Consider the following 18,789-nt stretch of genomic DNA (forward strand, 5'->3'; position numbering starts at 1 on the left):
GTAAATTATTATGCCCTCAACCCCACAGGGCTTGGGCTGAATAGGCAGGTTAGATAGATCTAAGTCAGGAGATGATAGGGTGTGTCACCACCGAGTCCTGGAAGAGCATGTGGTCCTACTGAAGACATCCCAACAAAACAAGCAGTGCATAGACACTGTTTTAGGTAGAGCCACAGAAGTGTCAGTTCATGACGTCATATAACCGTGCCCTTGGAACCTACTGTCAAAACTTAAGATCAAACTGTTATTACAAGCTTGAACTGACTGTGATGAACTTAGACTTGACTCAGCCCATCTTTGGATCTTGTGACACTTAAAGAAAGGAGTAATTTGAGGATGTGCCATAATGTTCCTGTTTACTATTACATAATTTAAATAATGTGAATTTGACATAGTCATCATTTTTGAGACAGGATTTCATGTAGCTATGACTGGCCTCAAATTTGCTATGTAGTGGAGGATGATCACCTTGAACTCCTAATCCTCCTGCCTCTCTCTCAAGTGCTAGATTTGAAGGTATGCATCCCCGCCCCCTAGCTTCACATGGGCTGGGGATCAAACCCAGGGCTTCATGCATGCTATACAAGCTGTTTACCAGCTGAGCCTTACCCCTTCTCATAAAGTATTACATTTTTTAACAAAGTGATTTTACCAGGTCCCTTAAACTGCCTGTAGCTTGGTCTCTTTTTACCTAGATTTTGCAGCAAATGTAGAAAACTAGAAATGCCTTGATTTTTGAATCTGTAACCCAATAAAAACTTTTTATTTTTTTCTTATTTCAGTGTACTAAGTGCTATGGCATCATAGTATCCTAGAATTGTCTTCCAGAGCTCTGTTACTTTGATGTCACTGGGGGCATGTAGCTGAGTACTTAAGGGACATGAGCACTTGTGTAGAGTGCTTTTGTAGCTTGAGCAAGGTCCTGGGTTCCATCGCAGGCAAAATGAAACCAGAACCAGACAAAACAACCTCAGACAAAAATAACTTATCTTGGATAATGCAGACTGAGGTGGGGCTATTTATGCTATGGAATTTTTAGAACTGTGGGTTGGGGATGCTAATAGAGTGCTTGCTTATTCCTGGTTGAGTGTTCTCACTACACAAACCATGTACATGCCTATAATCTTCAGTTGTCAAGATGGAGGTGAGAGTGTCTGAGTCCACGGTAAACCTTGGCTACATAGTGAGTTCAAAGGCAGCATGGAACACAGAGACTCTGCCTTAAAAAAATAAATAAAGATTAGGACAAATATATAAAAGAATGGTAATTTTAATTAATCATAGGTTTACTGCTACGGTTGCTGTTGCATTCAAGCCATTCATTCATTTTGGCATTTTTAAAAACCTTTCTTACCAGGTTTCTATTACTGGCTTCCTTCAAGTCAAATGTCAGTTTCAAGTTGGTCAGTTTGTGATAGCAGAACTTTTGCTTGTCACAAGTAAATACTCAGAACAGTATTTAAATTGTTTATACAGATATACAGTTTACAGCAGAGCAAGGCTTGTCATTAATCAAATGCGTATACCTCCAGGTTGGCCACATTCGTGCGGAGCGTGACATTCTAGTGGAGGCAGACAGTTTGTGGGTTGTGAAAATGTTCTATAGTTTTCAGGATAAGCTAAACCTCTACCTAATCATGGAGTTCCTGCCTGGAGGTAATTACTTCACGATGAAGCTCGATTCCCCTTTGTTCTGTGGTTTTCTCTCACATCAACAATTAACCCTCCCTTCTACCTGTACCTCTCACAGAGTTGCTTTCTAGGTCTGCTCTAGGTCTAGAAAGGAGGTCAGTGCCTGCCCTGGGCTGGTCATTCACTCCCCATTTCAGATGGACAGGCCTTCCTGTCTTTCCTCTAAACATGCAGAGACAAAGTGGGGAGCTCTGCCTGCTTTCCCCCTCACTCATGTTGCCCAGCTGATTACACTGAAGCCATAGAATTGTTTGCTTCAACCTTTTGGTTTCTTTCTCAGTGATTTATTAGTAAAGAGTAATTTTTTTTTTCTTCACTTAGGTAATATCTAGAGACCACTTCCCTTTCTGAGATGTCAGACTTAGACAGCTACAAAGTAACCCGGAGCAGAGTGTCCCGTCTCTTTGGGGGACAGTTTCTCCTGGTGAACCAGTGAATTCTGAACAAACAGAAGACAAATTTCTCTCTCTTTTTACTTTTGTTTGTTTGTTTTTACATCCCAACCACAGTTTCCCTTCTCTCCTTCCAGGTCCCATACATCTTTTTGTTTTTTAACAAAGCAAATGTAATTTATTAGGACATACTATATTGATTTCGTGACACTCCTTAATTTAGACCCAGAGTCACCAATAATTTTTACTAACAACAGATCAAGATTACAATAGATGCTGGGTGCTATGGCAGGTATCCATTTGTGCCCCCCCCCCGCCTTTTTGCCCTAAACAAACATATATAAATAGATATAGTATTTATATATATTAAATAGTAATAAACAGCCTGGCTACCAGCTCCTTACCATGTGTCTTTCTAGCCATTACTACACCTCTTCCTTAGCTTTTCATGTCCCTTGACCTTACCCTTTGTACTTGGTGATGCTGGCCTGCGCAGCTATAGACCAGCTGGCCTGAGCTCTCCCACCATGTGGACAACGGCACACAAGTGAGGCCATCAGCCACTCTCCTTGGTCGTGAGTGACAGCTGCATAGACCTTAGAGCTGGCTTCACCCACTGTCCCTGGTCTCTGGGTGTTACCAGGAATGCTGAGGACTCACGATTTCAGGTCTTGGGTTTTTATTTAATTAATTAATTTTTGTCCAAGGGAAAATTCTTGCCAAGAATACAAAAGAAAAAAGAGTTATTAATGAAGGCAGCATGAGACTGTTAAGGTCAGAGGTCTCTCTTGTCCTTGTTTCCTACTGTAAGTAGCTTCACATGAGATAGAAACCGAACTTTCCTGTTTTTCTTAGCTTTTTATTTACTTTACATATTTTATGTGCTTTTAAGTTTAATTGCTGAATTTTTAGGATATGAATCTTTTTTTCTTGCCTTATGATGATGGTATTAAGCTTTAAATTTTCACCTTGCAGGAAACTAAGGAGTTTATCATTAGATTAAACGTTCTAATGGATAGTGGTGTCCATTTAAATACCTTTAATAAGATGTTAAGTGAAGGCCCTGGTGGTCTTGAGAACTGTCGATGTGCTCGCCTGTCAGGAAGTTAGAGCCCAGTGCAGAGCCGGCTCAGTGTCTGTTGGCTGATGCTTGGCTGCCCGCAGGCCACTTTCCTGTTAGTTTGCCTTGCTGTGTTATTAGTCCCCTAAATATCTATGTTTTATTTGGCATTTCATTCTAATGACAGCAACTCAACCTGTGTGGAATTGCCATCTGCTCTAGATACAGACAGCTTTACAGATACTGGAGCAAACATAAAAGTAAAGTAGTCCCAGCACTCAGGAGGCAGAGGCAGAGAGATCTCTGTGAGTTCAAGGCCAGCCAGGTCTACATAGTAAGTTCCAGGACAGCTAAGGCTACACAGAGAAACCCTGTCTCAATAAAATAAAAAACGTACAAAAAAGAAAATGTAAAGTAGGTTTTCCCCCAGTCCAAAATACTGTTATAAGCAATACACTGTAATCGTGAGAGAAATTCTTAGTTCTCCGAAGAGGAAAATTAAATTATAGCGTAGTAGTCATCATTACCTGGCTTAGGTGCAAGATGTGTTTCTCTCTGTGACTGATTTTTACCCTTTAAGTATTAGAAACCTCTTGCTGTTTTCTCCCATGTCAGCACTATGGGACACAGCATAGTTGGGTTTAGTTGGCTTGTATCTGAAATCTGGTTCTTACTCACTGTGTGTGTGTGTGTGTGTGTGTGTGTGTGTGTGTGTGTGTGTGTATGCGCGCGCTGGTGGCTTTGTATCTTTCTGCTTCTAGGGGACATGATGACCTTATTGATGAAAAAAGATACTCTGACAGAAGAGGAGACTCAGTTTTACATAGCAGAAACAGTATTAGCCATAGACTCCATTCACCAGCTGGGCTTCATTCATAGAGACATCAAACCAGACAACCTTCTCTTGGACAGCAAGGTATGTGGGGGGCGGGGGCGATGCACCCTGACCAGTGTGTCCACTGAGCTAGGCAGCCCTGTAACATGCAGTGATGATATGGGAACTATGATCCACCTCGTATGTTCTTTTTACACGTAACTTTGCCTTCACAGCATCACATCCTGTCTCTCAACTATGATTTTGTAATTTAATTGAATATTCATCTCTCTTTTTTTAAAGATTTATTTATTATGTATACAATGTTCTGTCTTCATGTATGCCTACATGCCAGAAGAGGGCACCAGATCTCATTACAGATGGTTGTAAACCACCTGTATTGTTGTTGCTGGGACTTGAACTCAGGTCCTCTGGAAGAGCAGCAAGTGCTCTTTATCTCTGAGCCATTTTTACATCCCTATTTTTAGGTTTTTGAGGTGGAGTTTCTCTGTATAGCGCTGGCCATACTGGAACTTGCTCTGTAGACCAGGCTGGTCTCTAACTTAGAGCTCACCTGCCTTTGCCTCCCAAATGCTGGGATTAAAGGTGTGCGCTATCACACCCAGCTGGAGTGGTTTTAGTATTTTTTTGTTATGTGGATTTCATTGTAGTGTGCTGGGTGGGGAGCACTGTGCTTACTCGAGAGGTGGTGATTGCTGGAAGGACCGGAAGGTAATGCTCTCTCTAGCCAAGAGTGCTTGTCCGTCCGTCATCGTGCTTCTTCTCCCTCACAGGGCCATGTGAAACTTTCTGACTTTGGCCTTTGCACAGGCCTGAAAAAAGCGCATAGGACAGAATTTTATAGGAACCTGAACCACAGCCTCCCCAGTGATTTCAGTAAGTGTAACAGTGACGTTAATTGCCCTGTTCCTTAACCCAATGGTTAAGGGTGATTTCCCTGGTAAGTGAACTATGCAGGAATGCCACAAGCCAGGTCTGAATGAGTGTGAAAACTGAACATAAAAAGTGAGGAGGGAGATGAGGAGAATAACCTGAGTGCATTCCGTGCACGTGGGAGGGGTGACCACAGAATAGTGACCAGAAAGAACATGTAGTTGCAGCCCGCTAGTAGACTGCATGCCTTCAGCAGTACCACTGCCAAAACCCCAAAAAGCACATATATGTACAGTTGATACACATTAGAGCTTCTTTCTCCTCAGTTCTGATAAGGCCTGTCTGTCCTCTCTGGCTACGTGAGCCCCATGAAACTGTTGACAGCTCCCACTGTGACTCTTGGAGCTGCTGTGTCTAGAGCTTTGTATTGGGGTGATAAAAATGGATGAAAAATGAGTCACCAGAGCTGATTTGGTTTTGTTTGTTTGCTTATTTTATTTTGTTGCTTTGAGGAAGGAGTCTCCATGTATCCCCAACTAGCCTGGGGCTCACAGAGATCTGCCTTCCACTGCTGTGCCTGGCTTCACCCAGAGAGTTTAGTGGGTGTATGGTGCGATTAGTACCAGATCCCCTAAAGTACTAAATATTCTCACCTGAAATTTTGATTAGGACTTGATTTCTCTACTTTTAGCTTTCCAGAACATGAATTCCAAAAGGAAAGCAGAGACCTGGAAAAGAAACAGACGCCAGCTAGTAAGTAATATTGGAAGCTACTGAAATACTACAAAACAGTCTGAGTAAGTTTTAAAATGAATACAAATGGGCTGGAGATGGAGCTCAGTAATAGAATGCTTGCCTGGCACGCACAAGGCCCTGGTCCTGTCCCCAGTACCAGCCATCACCAGCAACAACAACAACAAACCAAACACCCAGGAAAGTGCACATGTGCCTAGGTGATGAGCATTTGAACATCTCCCTTGGGTTGAGTACTTCAGCAGCAGCGCTGTCCCTGGGCTGATAGCCCCAAGGACCCAAGTAGTTCTCTGAGGGAAGGTAGGTAACTTAGGCAACAGCTGGTGAATTTTCAGGAGGTGACTTCATGCTGGCCTTCTACCATGTGGGTCCTGGGATGCAAACTCAGGTCATTAGTCTTGGTGGCAGGTGCTTTAACCAATTGAGCTATCTTGCTAGGCCAGAACTCATGTGTATGTTTGTGTGTGTGTTTTAATTTTTCATTTTTATTTTATGTATATGGGTGTTTTGCCTGTATATATGTCTGAATACCATGTGTGTATCTCTGGTATCCTCGGAGGCCAGAAGAGAGCAGAGGACCCTCTGGAAGGAGTTACAGATGGTTGTGAGCCACTGTGTGGGTTCTAGAAATTAAACCTGTGTCGTCTGCAAGAGCAACCAGTGCTCTTAGCCACTGGGGCATCTCTCCAGCCACACCAACATTCTTTTTGTTGTTGTTTTTATTTTTCAAGACAGGGTTTCTCTGTGTATCTTTGGCTGTCCGGGAACTCTCTTTGTAGACCAGGCTGGCCTCAAACTCACAGAGATCCACAGGTCTCTGGCTCCTGGGTACTAGAATTAAAGGTGTGTGATACCATTGACCGACCACCGACTTTTAATCCTTTTTTTTTTTTTTAAATTATTTTTTGAAACAGGGTTTCTCTGTAGCTTTGGAACCTGTCCTGTAACTTGCTCTTGTAGACAAGGCTGGCTTCATATTCACAGAGATCCGCCTGCCTCTGCCTCCCGAGTGCTGGGATTAAAGACATGTGCCACCACTGCCCGGCCCCAACATTTATTCTTAATAAATGATTGATTGATTTATCCTATCTGAAAATGAGGTATGTGCTATACTTTGTAACAGCCGTGGTCAAGTGTGTGTATGTAGAAAGAGCAGCACTTTGCTTGTCACATATTCACTAGTAGCTTGTCAGGTTGTGTTTAAAGCAGATCTCTGAGTAAGTGCTGGCTTAGACTTTCTTACAGTGCTTTACTGACTTGCCTCAACAGGAAGTAGATGTCAGTAGACAGGTAGGCCAGTGGAATAGAATAGAGGACTCACATAAGATGACAAAACTATACCCACTTAATATTTTGACAAATGAGGCAAAAGCATACATTGAGAAAAAAAAAATAGCCTGGGGCTTGAGATGGCTCAGCGTTGAAGAGCACTGTCTGCTCTTCCAGAGGACCCGGGTTCAATCTCCAGCACCCACGTGGTGCCTCACAACTGTCTGTAGCTACAGTTCCAGGGGACCTGACACCCTTACACAGGCATACATACAGACAAAACATCAATGCACATACAAATAAATAAGTGTTAGAAAGGCCTGGTCAACAAATGGTGCAGGATTTTTACCTGCAGTATTATGCTGTACTTTGAAATGAAATTAGATTCTTATTTCCATTGTGTACAAAAATCAATTCAAAATAGATCAAAGGCCTTCATTTAAAACCTGAAACTGGCTGGAGAGGTGGCTCAGTGGCTAAGAGGACAGACTGCTCTTCCAGAGGACCCAGGTTCAATTCCCAGCTCCACATGGCAGCTCACACCTGTCAGTAACTCCAGGTCCAGGACTTCTGGCAAAACACCATTGAACAAAAACAAAAACCTGAAACAAGACTGGACATGTTTGTGGATGCCTTTAATCCCAGCACTTAAAAGGCAGAGGCAGGTGGATCTCTGTGAGTTTGAGGCCAGTGTGATCTACATAGCAAGTTCTAAGATAGCCAGGGATACGTAGAGAAACCCATCTCAAACAACAATAAAAATCCCTTGGAGCTTCTAGAAGAAAATGCAGGGGAAAATACCCTTCGAGATAATTGGGGTAGGCTGGGACTTTTTGAGTAGAGCACCAGTAGTAGCACAGGGACTAATCCATGTGTCAACAGATGGGACCACACGAAAATGTTTCTACAGCAAAGGAAGCAATCAGCAGTGCAGACAGCCCAGAGTGGAGAAAACCTGATATATTTCAGACAAATGACGACTATCTAGAACTTGCAAAGAATTACAGGAATTAAATACTAAGAGAGTAAAACTGTCAGTCAATAATGGGCAAGTGACCAGAATAGATAGTTTTTAAAGAAACACAAATGATCAATAACTATTTTTAAACACGGTCAGCTGGACTTGCTAGTGCACACCTTTAATTCCAGCCCTTGGGAGACAGAGAAAGAAAATCTTAAGTTCAAGGCCATCCTGCTCTACATCAGGAGTCCCTGTCCAGCCAAGGCTGTATAGTGAGACCTATCACAAAAAACAAGCCCCCAAACAAATGTCCAGTCTACCTCCCCATCAGGGAAATGCACATTTAAACGACTTTGGTATACCTCAGCCCAGTCACAATGGCGACCATCAGCAGATCTGGCAAGGACAGGAATATGGAGAGGATGTGGAGAAGAAGGGCCTGTCCTCATTGTTGCTGTTGTGCAAATCTTATAGCTGCTGAGCCGTCCCCAGCCCAAATAGGACAGATTATTAAGGCTATCAGCGTCTACTGCAGGCCGGCAGATGAGAGTAGAGCTCATTTTTATTTCAGAGGCTGCTTACACACGACAAACCCCAAATGGAAGGCTTTGGCTGCACATCCTCCTAGGTTTTGTAGCCTAGTGTGTATGTGAGAGTAAAGTACTGGCGTTTGGAGACTGTTCTTGCTCATCCCAGAAAGAGTCTGCATTGTAGGACATCTATAAGCTTCTGGTCACTAACAGAGCTTCCCTTTGTGACTCTCAGACTACTTAGTATAATTTGGAAAGTGGGATGACTTGGAGCCGACATTTCATCTCCAAACTGGGCTGTCCCTGCACTGGTTCTCAGGCCCTGAGTAATGAGTTTGGATCAAGTTTTATCTGCATCATTGGGCTAGTTCGTTCTTTCTTGTATACATCTCAACAGAATTAGGAAGGCTCATTCAGGTATAGAGCCTGGTTCTTAGTGGGTTGTTTATGGTGTGGGCTCTGGGTGTGCTTAGGAGGGGTCTTCTGCCTTATTAACAAAGCTTATTGTTCATTTTGGAAAGTGCTGTAGCAGATGAGTTTGTAGGAGGCGTGGGCTGTCCTACTTATGTAGTTGGGGTGCCCCTGGTGGAGCTTGAGGCCTGTGGTCTCTGGAATAGCATTCTTAGCTTAGGCACTCACTCCTGGCCAGGCCTCTCTAATGTGTGTATGTGTTTTAGGCCTTCTCTACAGTGGGCACTCCTGATTACATTGCTCCTGAGGTGTTCATGCAGACCGGGTACAACAAGCTCTGCGATTGGTGGTCACTCGGGGTGATCATGTATGAGATGCTCATCGGTAAGTTGCATGCAGGAGGGCTTTTCTGAGCACCAGGAAAGACTCCATTGCTGTTACTGTCTCACTTGGAGGAAGAAGGTGCTGGTGTTTCCTTGATAGACAACTCTGGCAAGTGAGCCCTGTTGTGTAACGGGTTCCCTGACCTCTTGTGCTGCCTGTGCTGGTCATCTATTTAAATTTCTTCCGTTCCTTCATTCTCTCCATCTGCCCCTTAGCCACTCTCACCTATCAAGCGCCTGCTGTGTATAAAGAGCTCAACTAAGGCTGTGTCTCTCTTGGTTTGTGAATTGTGGATTGCTTCCTCTCTCGAGGCTTTTTCACAGCATGGAACCTTTCTTTCTCCTTGTCTGTGGATGGTGTGTCTCTTTATTTAGGGAACACATCTATGGCATGACCATATTGCCATGGAGCACTAGATGAGACTGGATAACAGGGTGGGTTTGGAATCACTTTATCTTGGAGAACATTGGATATGGATGTACTCCTTGTGGAGGACAGGCTAGCAGCAATAGGGAGTGCAAGTGTTTGTCCTTTTTGTTTTGTTTTTTCAAGACAGGGTTTCTCTATGTAGCTTTGGAGCCTGTCCTGGAACTCCCTTTGTAGATCAAGCTGGCCTTAAACTCACAGAGGTCCACCTGCTCTGCCTCCTGAGTGCTGGAATTAAAGGCGTGTGCCACCACTGCCCAGAGTGTTTGTCCTCTTGCTTAGACTTCCAGAAAACAACAAATAGGCCATGGTGGTCTCTTTAAAACCCATGCTTTCCCCTTAGCTTGCTGACACTGTGCCCTTATGAGGAGCTCCCTAGAGAGGGCCCTTTTTGTGGTGTTCATCCTGTTACTTCTTCTGGCATGCTAATTTCCACACTGCAACTCTGCCTGCCATTTCTTTTCTCACCTTCAACTGTTAGCTGGCTTTCTAGTGGTATCAGAGGTATAACTCTTCACCTCGAGTTGGCAAAAAAATGAAAAATGGGTGTAGATAGCCAGGCAGTGGTGGCGCACGCCTTTAATCCCAGCACTCGGGAGGCAGAGGCAGGTGGAGCTCTGTGAGTTTGAGGCCAGCCTGCTCTACATAGTGAGTTCCAGGACAGACAGGGCTACACAGAGAAACCCTGTCCAAAAAAACAAAACAAAAAGGGGGTTTAGACATTTTCTGGGCAGAATGAAAATTAGCGAGTGGTAGAGGAGCAAGCATGCAGAGGTGGTAAGTTGATGTGGAACTGTGCTGAGAACTAATTGCCTCAGAGTCCGGGTTCTGAGTTGGAAAGCTCACACTTCCTGCTCGTTACAGGCTACCCACCTTTCTGCTCCGAGACCCCACAAGAGACTTATAAGAAGGTGATGAACTGGAAGGAAACTTTGACCTTTCCCCCAGAAGTTCCCGTCTCCGAGAAAGCCAAGGGCCTGATTCTGAGGTAGTAGAGCATCTCTCATCTCCCACGCTCAGCCCTGTAACAGGAATGAATCCTGGGTGCTCCTGCTTCCTCCCTCCAGGGATGGGGTTGGGGAAGAGCATGCAGGAGCCTGGCTATTTATGTCTCTGAAGAAACTGTTGGAGTGTGCTGAAAAGCCCATTTTTCCAGGTTCTGCTGTGAATGGGAACATAGAATCGGAGCTTCTGGAGTTGAGGAAATAAAAAGTAATCCTTTTTTTGAAGGCGTTGACTGGGAACATATCAGGTATACACCATTACAGTTTCCAGGCTTTACCATAACTTGTTATTGGAGGGGAAGGGTGTACATCCCATGGTGTATGAGTCAAGTTCAGAGGACAGCTCTGTGGAGTTTGTTCTTCCCTTTACCTTTGGCATGGACTCTGGGATCGAATCAGGTCACCAGGCTTATGGAGCAAGCACCTTTCCCCATGAGCCATCTCCCTGGCCACAGACTGGGTCCCCTGCAGCCCAGCGTGACCTAGAAGGTATGTAGCAGGTGATCATGAACTCGATTCTCCTGTCTCTTCCTCCCAAGTGCTTGGGGATGATGTACCACCACACATGGATTATGATTTCCTTAGTACTAGTTTGGGAGGATCATCATCAACTTTCATTTGTGGTGAAAATGAGGAGTCACGGTGCAGTAGACGCAGCACTGACCGTCAGTGAGGGGAGGGGTGTCTGGGAAGCTGCTGTCTGTGCTCACAGCTAACCTCTCTGGTTGAGGGCCTCCAGCAGAGGCTGTCTGGGAGCTAGAAGGCCATGAGTAGAAGGCAGAAGGGGTGTGGTCCACAGGGCAGGAGTGGGGAAGAGGTGAAGCCCGAGCAGCTAGACTACCTGCTGAACGTTAGCGCTCAAGGGTTACTAAGCAGAAGGTGTCTCGCCATTTTATATTATAATTGTGTTCTGATTTCCATCCTTGAATTTTGTTTTTCGAGACAGGATTTCTCTGTGTAACAGCTCTGGTTGTCCTGGAATTCCTTTGTGGACCAGGCTGGGCTCATGAAGCTAGCCTGGGACTCACAGTCTGCTTTCCTTGGCTCCACTGTGGCCAGCCTCCTGGTGATTTTATCTTTCCCGTTTTGGAATCTGGGTAGAGCCCAATTCAGGCTGCTTAGCGGCTTTTTCCTTTCTAGGAGTCCTCCACTATGGGACAGGGCCTTAACGGCTCTGTTCTTCTGTCTTTCTAATGGAATTTTTTTTTCATTTTTTGGTTTTGTTGTTTTCTGAGACAGTATCTCAGCCAGGTGGTGGTGGTGGCACATACCTTTAAATCCAGCACTTGGGAGGCAGAAGCAGGCAAATCTTTGTGAGTTCGAGGACAGGGCTACACAGGGAAATCCTTTCTCAAAAAACCAAACAAACAAAACAACAAAAAAGAGACAGGGTCTCTGTATATTCTTGGCTGTCTTGAAATTAGGCACACCAGGCTGGCCTTGAACTCATAAGAGGTTCACTTCCCAAGTGCTGGGATTAAAGGCATGTGTTATCGGGCCTGGCTGAATTGCCAGTTTTTAATAATTTTGCTTGAATGCCATCAGTTGGCTTATTTAGCATTCAGAGAAAAAAAAATGCCTACCAGTGAATAGTCCTCACATGCCGGACAGGGGTCCTCTCAGAAGGACGTGGTCAGCATCCTCCATGTGAACACTGACTGGTGACTTATTTGTCTGTTCTTGGCAGGGAGAGACCGGCTGCGATCTCTATCGAAATCAAGAGCATCGATGACACCTCAAACTTTGATGAATTTCCAGACTCTGATATTCTTAAACCCACAGGTAATCTCCAGGCTGTCATCCTCTCCCTGCGGTTGGGGTGGAGGAACTTCTGATCCTGCAGGAGTATTTATCCGTGCTGTCAGGCAGCGGTGTGAGTACAAATTCGTGTTCAGACTTCAAGCTGGCCGAGCAGCTGCAAAACTGCTCCTTTGCTACTCATAGGTTAAAGGTTAGGCAAACAGAAATGACAGGAGCAAGAAAATAAGACTTAGATTCTGAAGCAGAAATAAGAAGTTCAGAGAACATAGGTGAGCAAAATAGAAAATTTGCACAACAAAAAATACTCCCTTTCCAAATGAGAACTGTGCTGTGTTCTTCAGGGTGTCCTGTCTCTGGGATTGCACTGTTCCTGAGGTGGGGCAGTGACTCAATCTCACCTCTGTTTCTTTGCCAGTGACCACAAGCAATCACCCGGAGAGCGACTACAAGAACAAAGACTGGGTCTTCATCAATTACACATACAAGCGCTTCGAGGGCCTGACAGCCAGGGGGGCCATACCTTCTTACATGAAGGCAGCAAAATAAGGCCTCTGCTGGGACCGTACACTAGGCAAAGATCACTGTACAGCATTGTGGTTTTCCTCACACTCTTGAAAGAACTTCCAAGAAGTTTATAGAACCCATTAACACACATAGTCAAGTCTCTGAGATGTGATTGTAAGTGGCTGTTCCTCCATAGTGCACCAGGAAACTGATAGGACAAAGACAAGCATTTCTCCATCGGCCATAAGCAGCTGTCTTGCTTCTCCAGAAGCCCCATGAGCCAGTTTGTCATGCGTTTCAAAGAGAATTTGAATTTCCTAAGTTCATCAGAACAAAGGGAAAAGAGCCATTATCCACCATTACTGAGAGTAATGTACACTTGAGTACCAGCCAATGCCTGCATTGTGGTGATAAGCCACCTGCCAAGCCCACCGAGTATTTTTCTCTTTATAGCTGAAAATCCTGTAGTTAAATAACGCAATAAGGAAAGTCTGTGTGAACAGCCAACAGTATGGCTGAAGGAATGAGCTCTGTCCTGCAGGTGTGGGTGTTTTCTCTTCATACCTCGGCCTGGACGAGTGGCTTCCCACAGCCTTCATTCATGGTGCACTTTACTTATGGTACTAGGGCAAAGACCCTGACCCACTGACCTATCTCCCCATCCGAAAGACTCGTGCTGCTCTTCTGAGTGTTCGTAGGGGAGGCACTAGTGTGATCCTTTGTGGCTGTTAGAAAGCCCACAAAGCCACTGGGCACTGCCAAGGAGTTATGGACCATGTGGACAACCCTCACTCTTTACGGCCATATGAGAAGATCTGGAGACACATGCTGCCTACCAGCAATACCTGAAAGTGCTACAAGGACTGACTTGTTCCTGAGGGCACAGCAGAGAGCCTAGTGGAGGCTCAGGTGCTGCCATGCAAGATTTCACAGCCTCCTTGGAAGTCAAGGCGGAACCAGCCTACTGAGGAGTCCTCAAGCTCATTCCTCAACTCATGGTGCAACCGTGTTTGTCTTGGTATTTTCTTATCCCAACTTTAAGTAGCCATTTTGCCTTGGAATCATGATTACAAATTTTCCCTTTGCAGATGCCTTCCTGGGGGGCACTTGCCCCTGCACCCAAAAGTGTTGCCTGCAGCTTGGGCTGACCTGGCTTCTCCGCTGTGGCATTCTCTAATGAGAAACACTGAATTTAGCACAAAGTGCCTTCTGTCACAGCTGCTGCCACCTTTAGAAGATTTTTGCTGCATCAGAAAAATGTGGAGGTTCGATATTAATGCATTATTAGTTTGGTGTCATGTGTTCTGTTAAAGCATTATTTGCACCTGTGTGGTAACTTGCAGTGTCACAGCCAAGCTACAACTGGGACTCGCGCTCTGCCAGTCTTGACGTTGTGAAGGTCAGCTGTCGTAGATCAGCCATTCAGAGAACAGAAAGAAGACTTCAAATTGTAAGCGAAACTGCTTTGGTGTCCATGTCTTAGATGAAGAAAAAGGAATGTTAGGGAAGTCTTGACTCTGGGAAAGGGTGCTGGATGTGTTAGCTCCTTAATTTTTCATTTAGAGCCTGCTAGTGCAAAGGAGATAGAAGGTCCTGTGTGGCTTTGAGCTTTGTATTACCAAACCCTGTGTGTTTGCAGGAATGTGTGAGCATGGGTGGAAAAGTAATATTGGTAGAGCCTGTGTGGTGGGGGATGCTTTGTTTTTGGGAAAACGCCCACATTTTATCTGTTAAACTTCTGAGTAAACTGTGAAAACAGTAATGGAACTTGGTAGTAGTTTTATTTCATGTGATGCATTAAGTAAAGTATCTGTGGTTTGGCCGGGTGGTGGTGGTGCACATCTTTAATCCCAGCACTCCTGGACCAGAGGCAGGGGAACCTGTGAGTTTGAAGCCAGTCTGGTCTACAAGAACTATGACAGCTAGGGCTGTTAGAAATCCTGTCTCAAAAAAACAAAAATACCTGATTTGAAATACAAGCAAGCAGAGCACTGGTGGCCCTTTCCAATCTTTGTCCAGAGAGAGGTATTTGGATCATTGCACTGTTCTCTTAATACAGGATGCTGTCTTGGAGCTGATCTGAATTGGTATTCAGAGACTATGGAGGCCCCTCCTACCTCCAGCTCTTGTTGGACAGGTGCCTGCCTTTAATCCCAGCACTAGAGAGAGGGTAGGATATAGTCACAAGATTTCATAGAGGTAAGAACTTTCTAGTGCCTTGGCTGCTTTGCTTTTCTGATCTTCAGGTTAAACCCCAGCATCTGTCTCTGGATTTTTATTCATGCTACACAAAGTTCAAAGTCCTTTGACTCAACTGAACCCAGTACTCAGAGCCAGCCAGTGCTGTTAGATCTGGAAGGGCTTCGTCAATAACAACAGAAGCTCTGACTACCATTCTACCAGTGCCTGCCTCTTAATCCCTCAGACCACTGTAGAGACTTTGGAAGACCTTGTCTCCCTTGCTGCCAAATTCTAAGTTGGATTGGAGTGTGGGGTCTCCAATAGCAACTAACTGTGAACTCAAGACGGCAGCCTAGGACAGCAAAGAGGAAGAGCACAGGCAGGCTTCAGGCAAGCCCATGTCCTAAGGAAAGGAACCCACTGTCCTGGGCAGTGGGCACCACCCCCTTAAATCCATTACAAGTTGGTTCTGTCATTTTCTTTTCTATTAATAACAATGGACACAAATAAAAATACTTTATTATAGAAAAAGCATCCCATATACAGGATTCCGTAAACACTGGTAGGTGAACAAGTGCAACTTCAAAAGAAAATACAAAGTAAGAGGCAAAGCCTACAAGCATTTTGCCATTAGGAGAAAACAGTTTTCCAGAAATGATCCCATCCAGACACAAAAGTGGCTCTGCCCCCTGGGGAGGTGGCAGCGCTCTGCTGTGCTCCCTGCGCCCACCTCAGAAGTTGTCGTTTGTTTTAAAAAACAAATTCAAGCACATAGTTTGAACTGAAGTCTGTGCTCTGAACATTCATTCTCCCGAAGACACACATCCTGACTCTGAGGATGCCCTTTTCCTGTGCTGCCCCCACAGCTCTCCTCAGGCCTGTCCGCTTTCCCAAGGGGCTGGGTGAAGTAACTGGCTACTGTACCCAGTCACTTCAATCTTCAACTTTTGCCCTCACCTTGCTCCACCATGGAGAGCCATGTAATTTTCAAAGTAATGCTGTCTCTGTTCTCCAGGTCCTTACCGGCAGGTAGTTTCTCATCAGTGTCACAGCATACAAGGGCACTGAACAGTCAAGCCTCGGGTGTAGGTAATCTTATATCCTGCTAAGATGCTCTGAGACTCTAGGTAAAGTCACTTTTCTCATGAGGTTGTTTCTGTGCACACAACACGGCCTACTTATTCAGACACTCGCAAGAGACACACGAGCCCAAAATCCATTTTTTTTATTGGCACAGTCCTCTCACTCATAAAGCCAATAACCAATTCCAAAGACCCAGTTCTTAGTCCGCAGGGACTAGAATGTCCCAACTCCCAACTTTGGAACAGCAGGCAAGGCTGACGGGAGGCACCAAACTACAAATGACAATGAAATTTAGGGAAGGGTGCAAAAGGAGCCTCCTCTCCCCAAGGCCTCGATCCCAGGCCTTCCTTTAGTCACCAGCATCCCATGGCACTGGCCAGCCTTCAGACTGCCTCCTACTCAAACCCCATGGGCTGCAGCCACAGCGTGGTAACTTATTTGGGGCTGAAGGCAGTGAACCAACTCCAAAGGACAAAGAAAGGACTGCTCACACCTCAACACCACGCAAGCACACAGTCATACTCCAGTGGTCAACAGTTAGCACAGAGGAAGCACCACTGAGCAAGGGCCTGGGCTGGTCACTGCGAGTAGACAAACATGTAGCACCAACAAAGTCAAGGCCAGACCTGACCTCACTCACATATAAGCCCATCAGCTTTCCAGAAGTAACTTCTGGACAGATAACCTTAACCTGTATTTTGGATGCTGGCCTTGAGCCTCACCAAAACACCAACGGTCACCACAAAAAGCAGGGCTGCTTAGTTACCCTTCAGTTCTTTTCTGAGCAAGAAAGATCTCACACCAACTCCAACTTGTGATGCTGCCACAAAACGAACACACCCTTTTAAGAACATTCTTGTTCTTCAATTCTGGAGAGAGGGGTTTCCCAAACCTGAATTTACTGCCATCAAGTAATATACTATATAGTACTTAATGGAAGCAGACTTCAAGAAACCAACCATGTTCTTTAAGGAACTTGAAGCAAACAGCTTACAATGCACCACCTATGAAAGGAAAATGTCCAGGGTGGAGGACTGACTCAAAGGTCAACTTCTACCACAAAGTAAGGTAATCCCAGATACTGCTGTCTGGCTTGACTCTGCAAACAGTCAAGGAAATGTGAGAGGAAGGGGCTGAGGAGTGATCTGGACTGCCATATACCACACATGTAAGAGTGAACAAGAGACAAGGCCTGGACCTGACCCTGGGGAGGACAGTAGCATTTCTTACCATGTCTGAGCAGCTAACGGGCTATTTAAAAAAGAAAGAAAGAAAAAAAAGTGAATGTATTGGTGTGAGGACGCAAGCAGGGCCTGCAAAGTTGATGATTCCATTGAGCTCGCCACAGTCCTCCCTGGTGCCCACAGGAAGGTACCAAGCAAAAATCTCTTCTTACCTTCAAACACCAGGTCTCCTGCCATACCCACAGCACCACGCTATCCCTGGGTGCAGTCTGCAGGCCTAACCTGGAGTCATTCTGCCACCTAATTTCCAAGTTTTCCTTCCAAACAAAGCACCAGTTTGGGCTCTGACTCCCTGAGGCCAAAGGCTGCACTAACACTGCTGGCCACTGCTCTCCTGTGTCGGACTGTTCCTGTGTTAATGGAGAGCAGTGCTGAACCTGAGCTCCTGGGGATTCCTTTCAGACATTCTAGCCAGGTGGCACCTGGGTGCAGCACCCAGGAACTACCTTCCATTCACCCTGGCACACCTCCTCAGCAGAGGACACCTGCCGCAGCACAGACTGTCTCTGACATTTGGTCCTTTTGCTATTAAGCAATTTGTCTGAGGCAAAAACCCACCCACTGGGTATAAAGGATGTGGGGCTTCTGTGTCAACCGTGAGGCGACAGGAGTCCACTTCCTCTCCCGCAGCTGTACAAGACTCAACCAACAGCAACAGACCCAGCGTCTGTTTCCCAGGGCCGGCTAAGCTGGTAGTCTGATTACCAAAGACAGACTGAGAAAGGGGCACAATCGTGACGGAGAGGGGATGGAAACAGACTGGAGGAAGCATCTCCTAGGGGTAAGAAACCAGGAGGCCAGGTTGGGGGCACCCACAGAGAAGCGCTCTGGTGAGGGCAGAGGGCAGACCCTCTTTGTCCCTAATCTTGGAAGTCATTAGAAGCCATTTGAGAGAGTGGAGCGTTTAGCCGGTCAAGTTCGTCCACCTGTGGCGGGTGATGCATTATTATTTCCTGGTCTTCCAAGACGTCCTCTCCAGCAGCCACCAGATTAGTGAGGGACTTGCTGCGAACACACTGGAAATCCACGTGGCGACTCTTCCCTTCCTCCTTTTCCCAGGACATCTGGATAAAGGGGCGCTGCACATAATTGTAGATAACCTCAGACCTCCCACCAGGTCTCCTCTTAATCTTTTCTTTACAGGTAGGGTACCCTGCAATGGGAAAAGACTGTGGTCACAATCATGGTAGACTGTGCTTGCTCTGGCATCTACTTCCAAAGTCAAAGACAGCAAGAAAAGCTCTGTGACAAGTGACCAGTGTCTCCCTGAGGCCCCTCTGCCCCTAGAAGGTACTGGTCTGTGGGAAGTAACAAGGATTCCCTGCCCCCCTTCTTTTAAGTTTTTCGAGACAGGGTTTCTCTGTAGCTTTGGAGCCTGTCCTGGAACTCACTCTGTAGACCAAGCTGGTCTCCAACTCACAAAGAT

The 18,789-nt window shown here is 45.6% G+C and overlaps 2 protein-coding genes across 5 annotated transcripts in view; one reads left to right on the forward strand and one right to left on the reverse strand.

Moving 5' to 3' along the window:
* The window catches only part of Stk38 (serine/threonine kinase 38), a 33,350-nt gene extending 18,733 nt beyond the window's left edge, over positions 1 to 14,617 (forward strand). For both annotated transcript variants that reach the window (XM_048451226.2, XM_048451225.2), the window contains exons 6-14: positions 1,533 to 1,656; positions 3,906 to 4,060; positions 4,753 to 4,855; positions 5,544 to 5,605; positions 9,043 to 9,160; positions 10,451 to 10,574; positions 10,743 to 10,838; positions 12,278 to 12,372; positions 12,767 to 14,617. In XM_048451226.2, the coding sequence (XP_048307183.2) occupies positions 1,533 to 1,656; positions 3,906 to 4,060; positions 4,753 to 4,855; positions 5,544 to 5,605; positions 9,043 to 9,160; positions 10,451 to 10,574; positions 10,743 to 10,838; positions 12,278 to 12,372; positions 12,767 to 12,897 (1,008 nt within the window). In that variant the 3' untranslated portion in view covers positions 12,898 to 14,617. The remainder of the gene's footprint in view (positions 1 to 1,532; positions 1,657 to 3,905; positions 4,061 to 4,752; positions 4,856 to 5,543; positions 5,606 to 9,042; positions 9,161 to 10,450; positions 10,575 to 10,742; positions 10,839 to 12,277; positions 12,373 to 12,766) is intronic.
* Positions 14,618 to 15,537: 920 nt separating this feature from the next.
* The window catches only part of Kctd20 (potassium channel tetramerization domain containing 20), a 28,357-nt gene continuing 25,105 nt past the window's right edge, over positions 15,538 to 18,789 (reverse strand). For all 3 annotated transcript variants that reach the window (XM_048451228.3, XM_085679856.2, XM_085679855.2), the window contains one exon: positions 15,538 to 18,516. In XM_048451228.3, coding sequence (XP_048307185.1) covers positions 18,224 to 18,516 — 293 coding nt within the window. In that variant the 3' untranslated portion in view covers positions 15,538 to 18,223. The remainder of the gene's footprint in view (positions 18,517 to 18,789) is intronic.

This window comes from Myodes glareolus, chromosome 18 (assembly GCF_982192425.1).
Source record: "Myodes glareolus chromosome 18, mMyoGla1.1, whole genome shotgun sequence".
NCBI lineage: Eukaryota > Metazoa > Chordata > Mammalia > Rodentia > Cricetidae > Myodes > Myodes glareolus.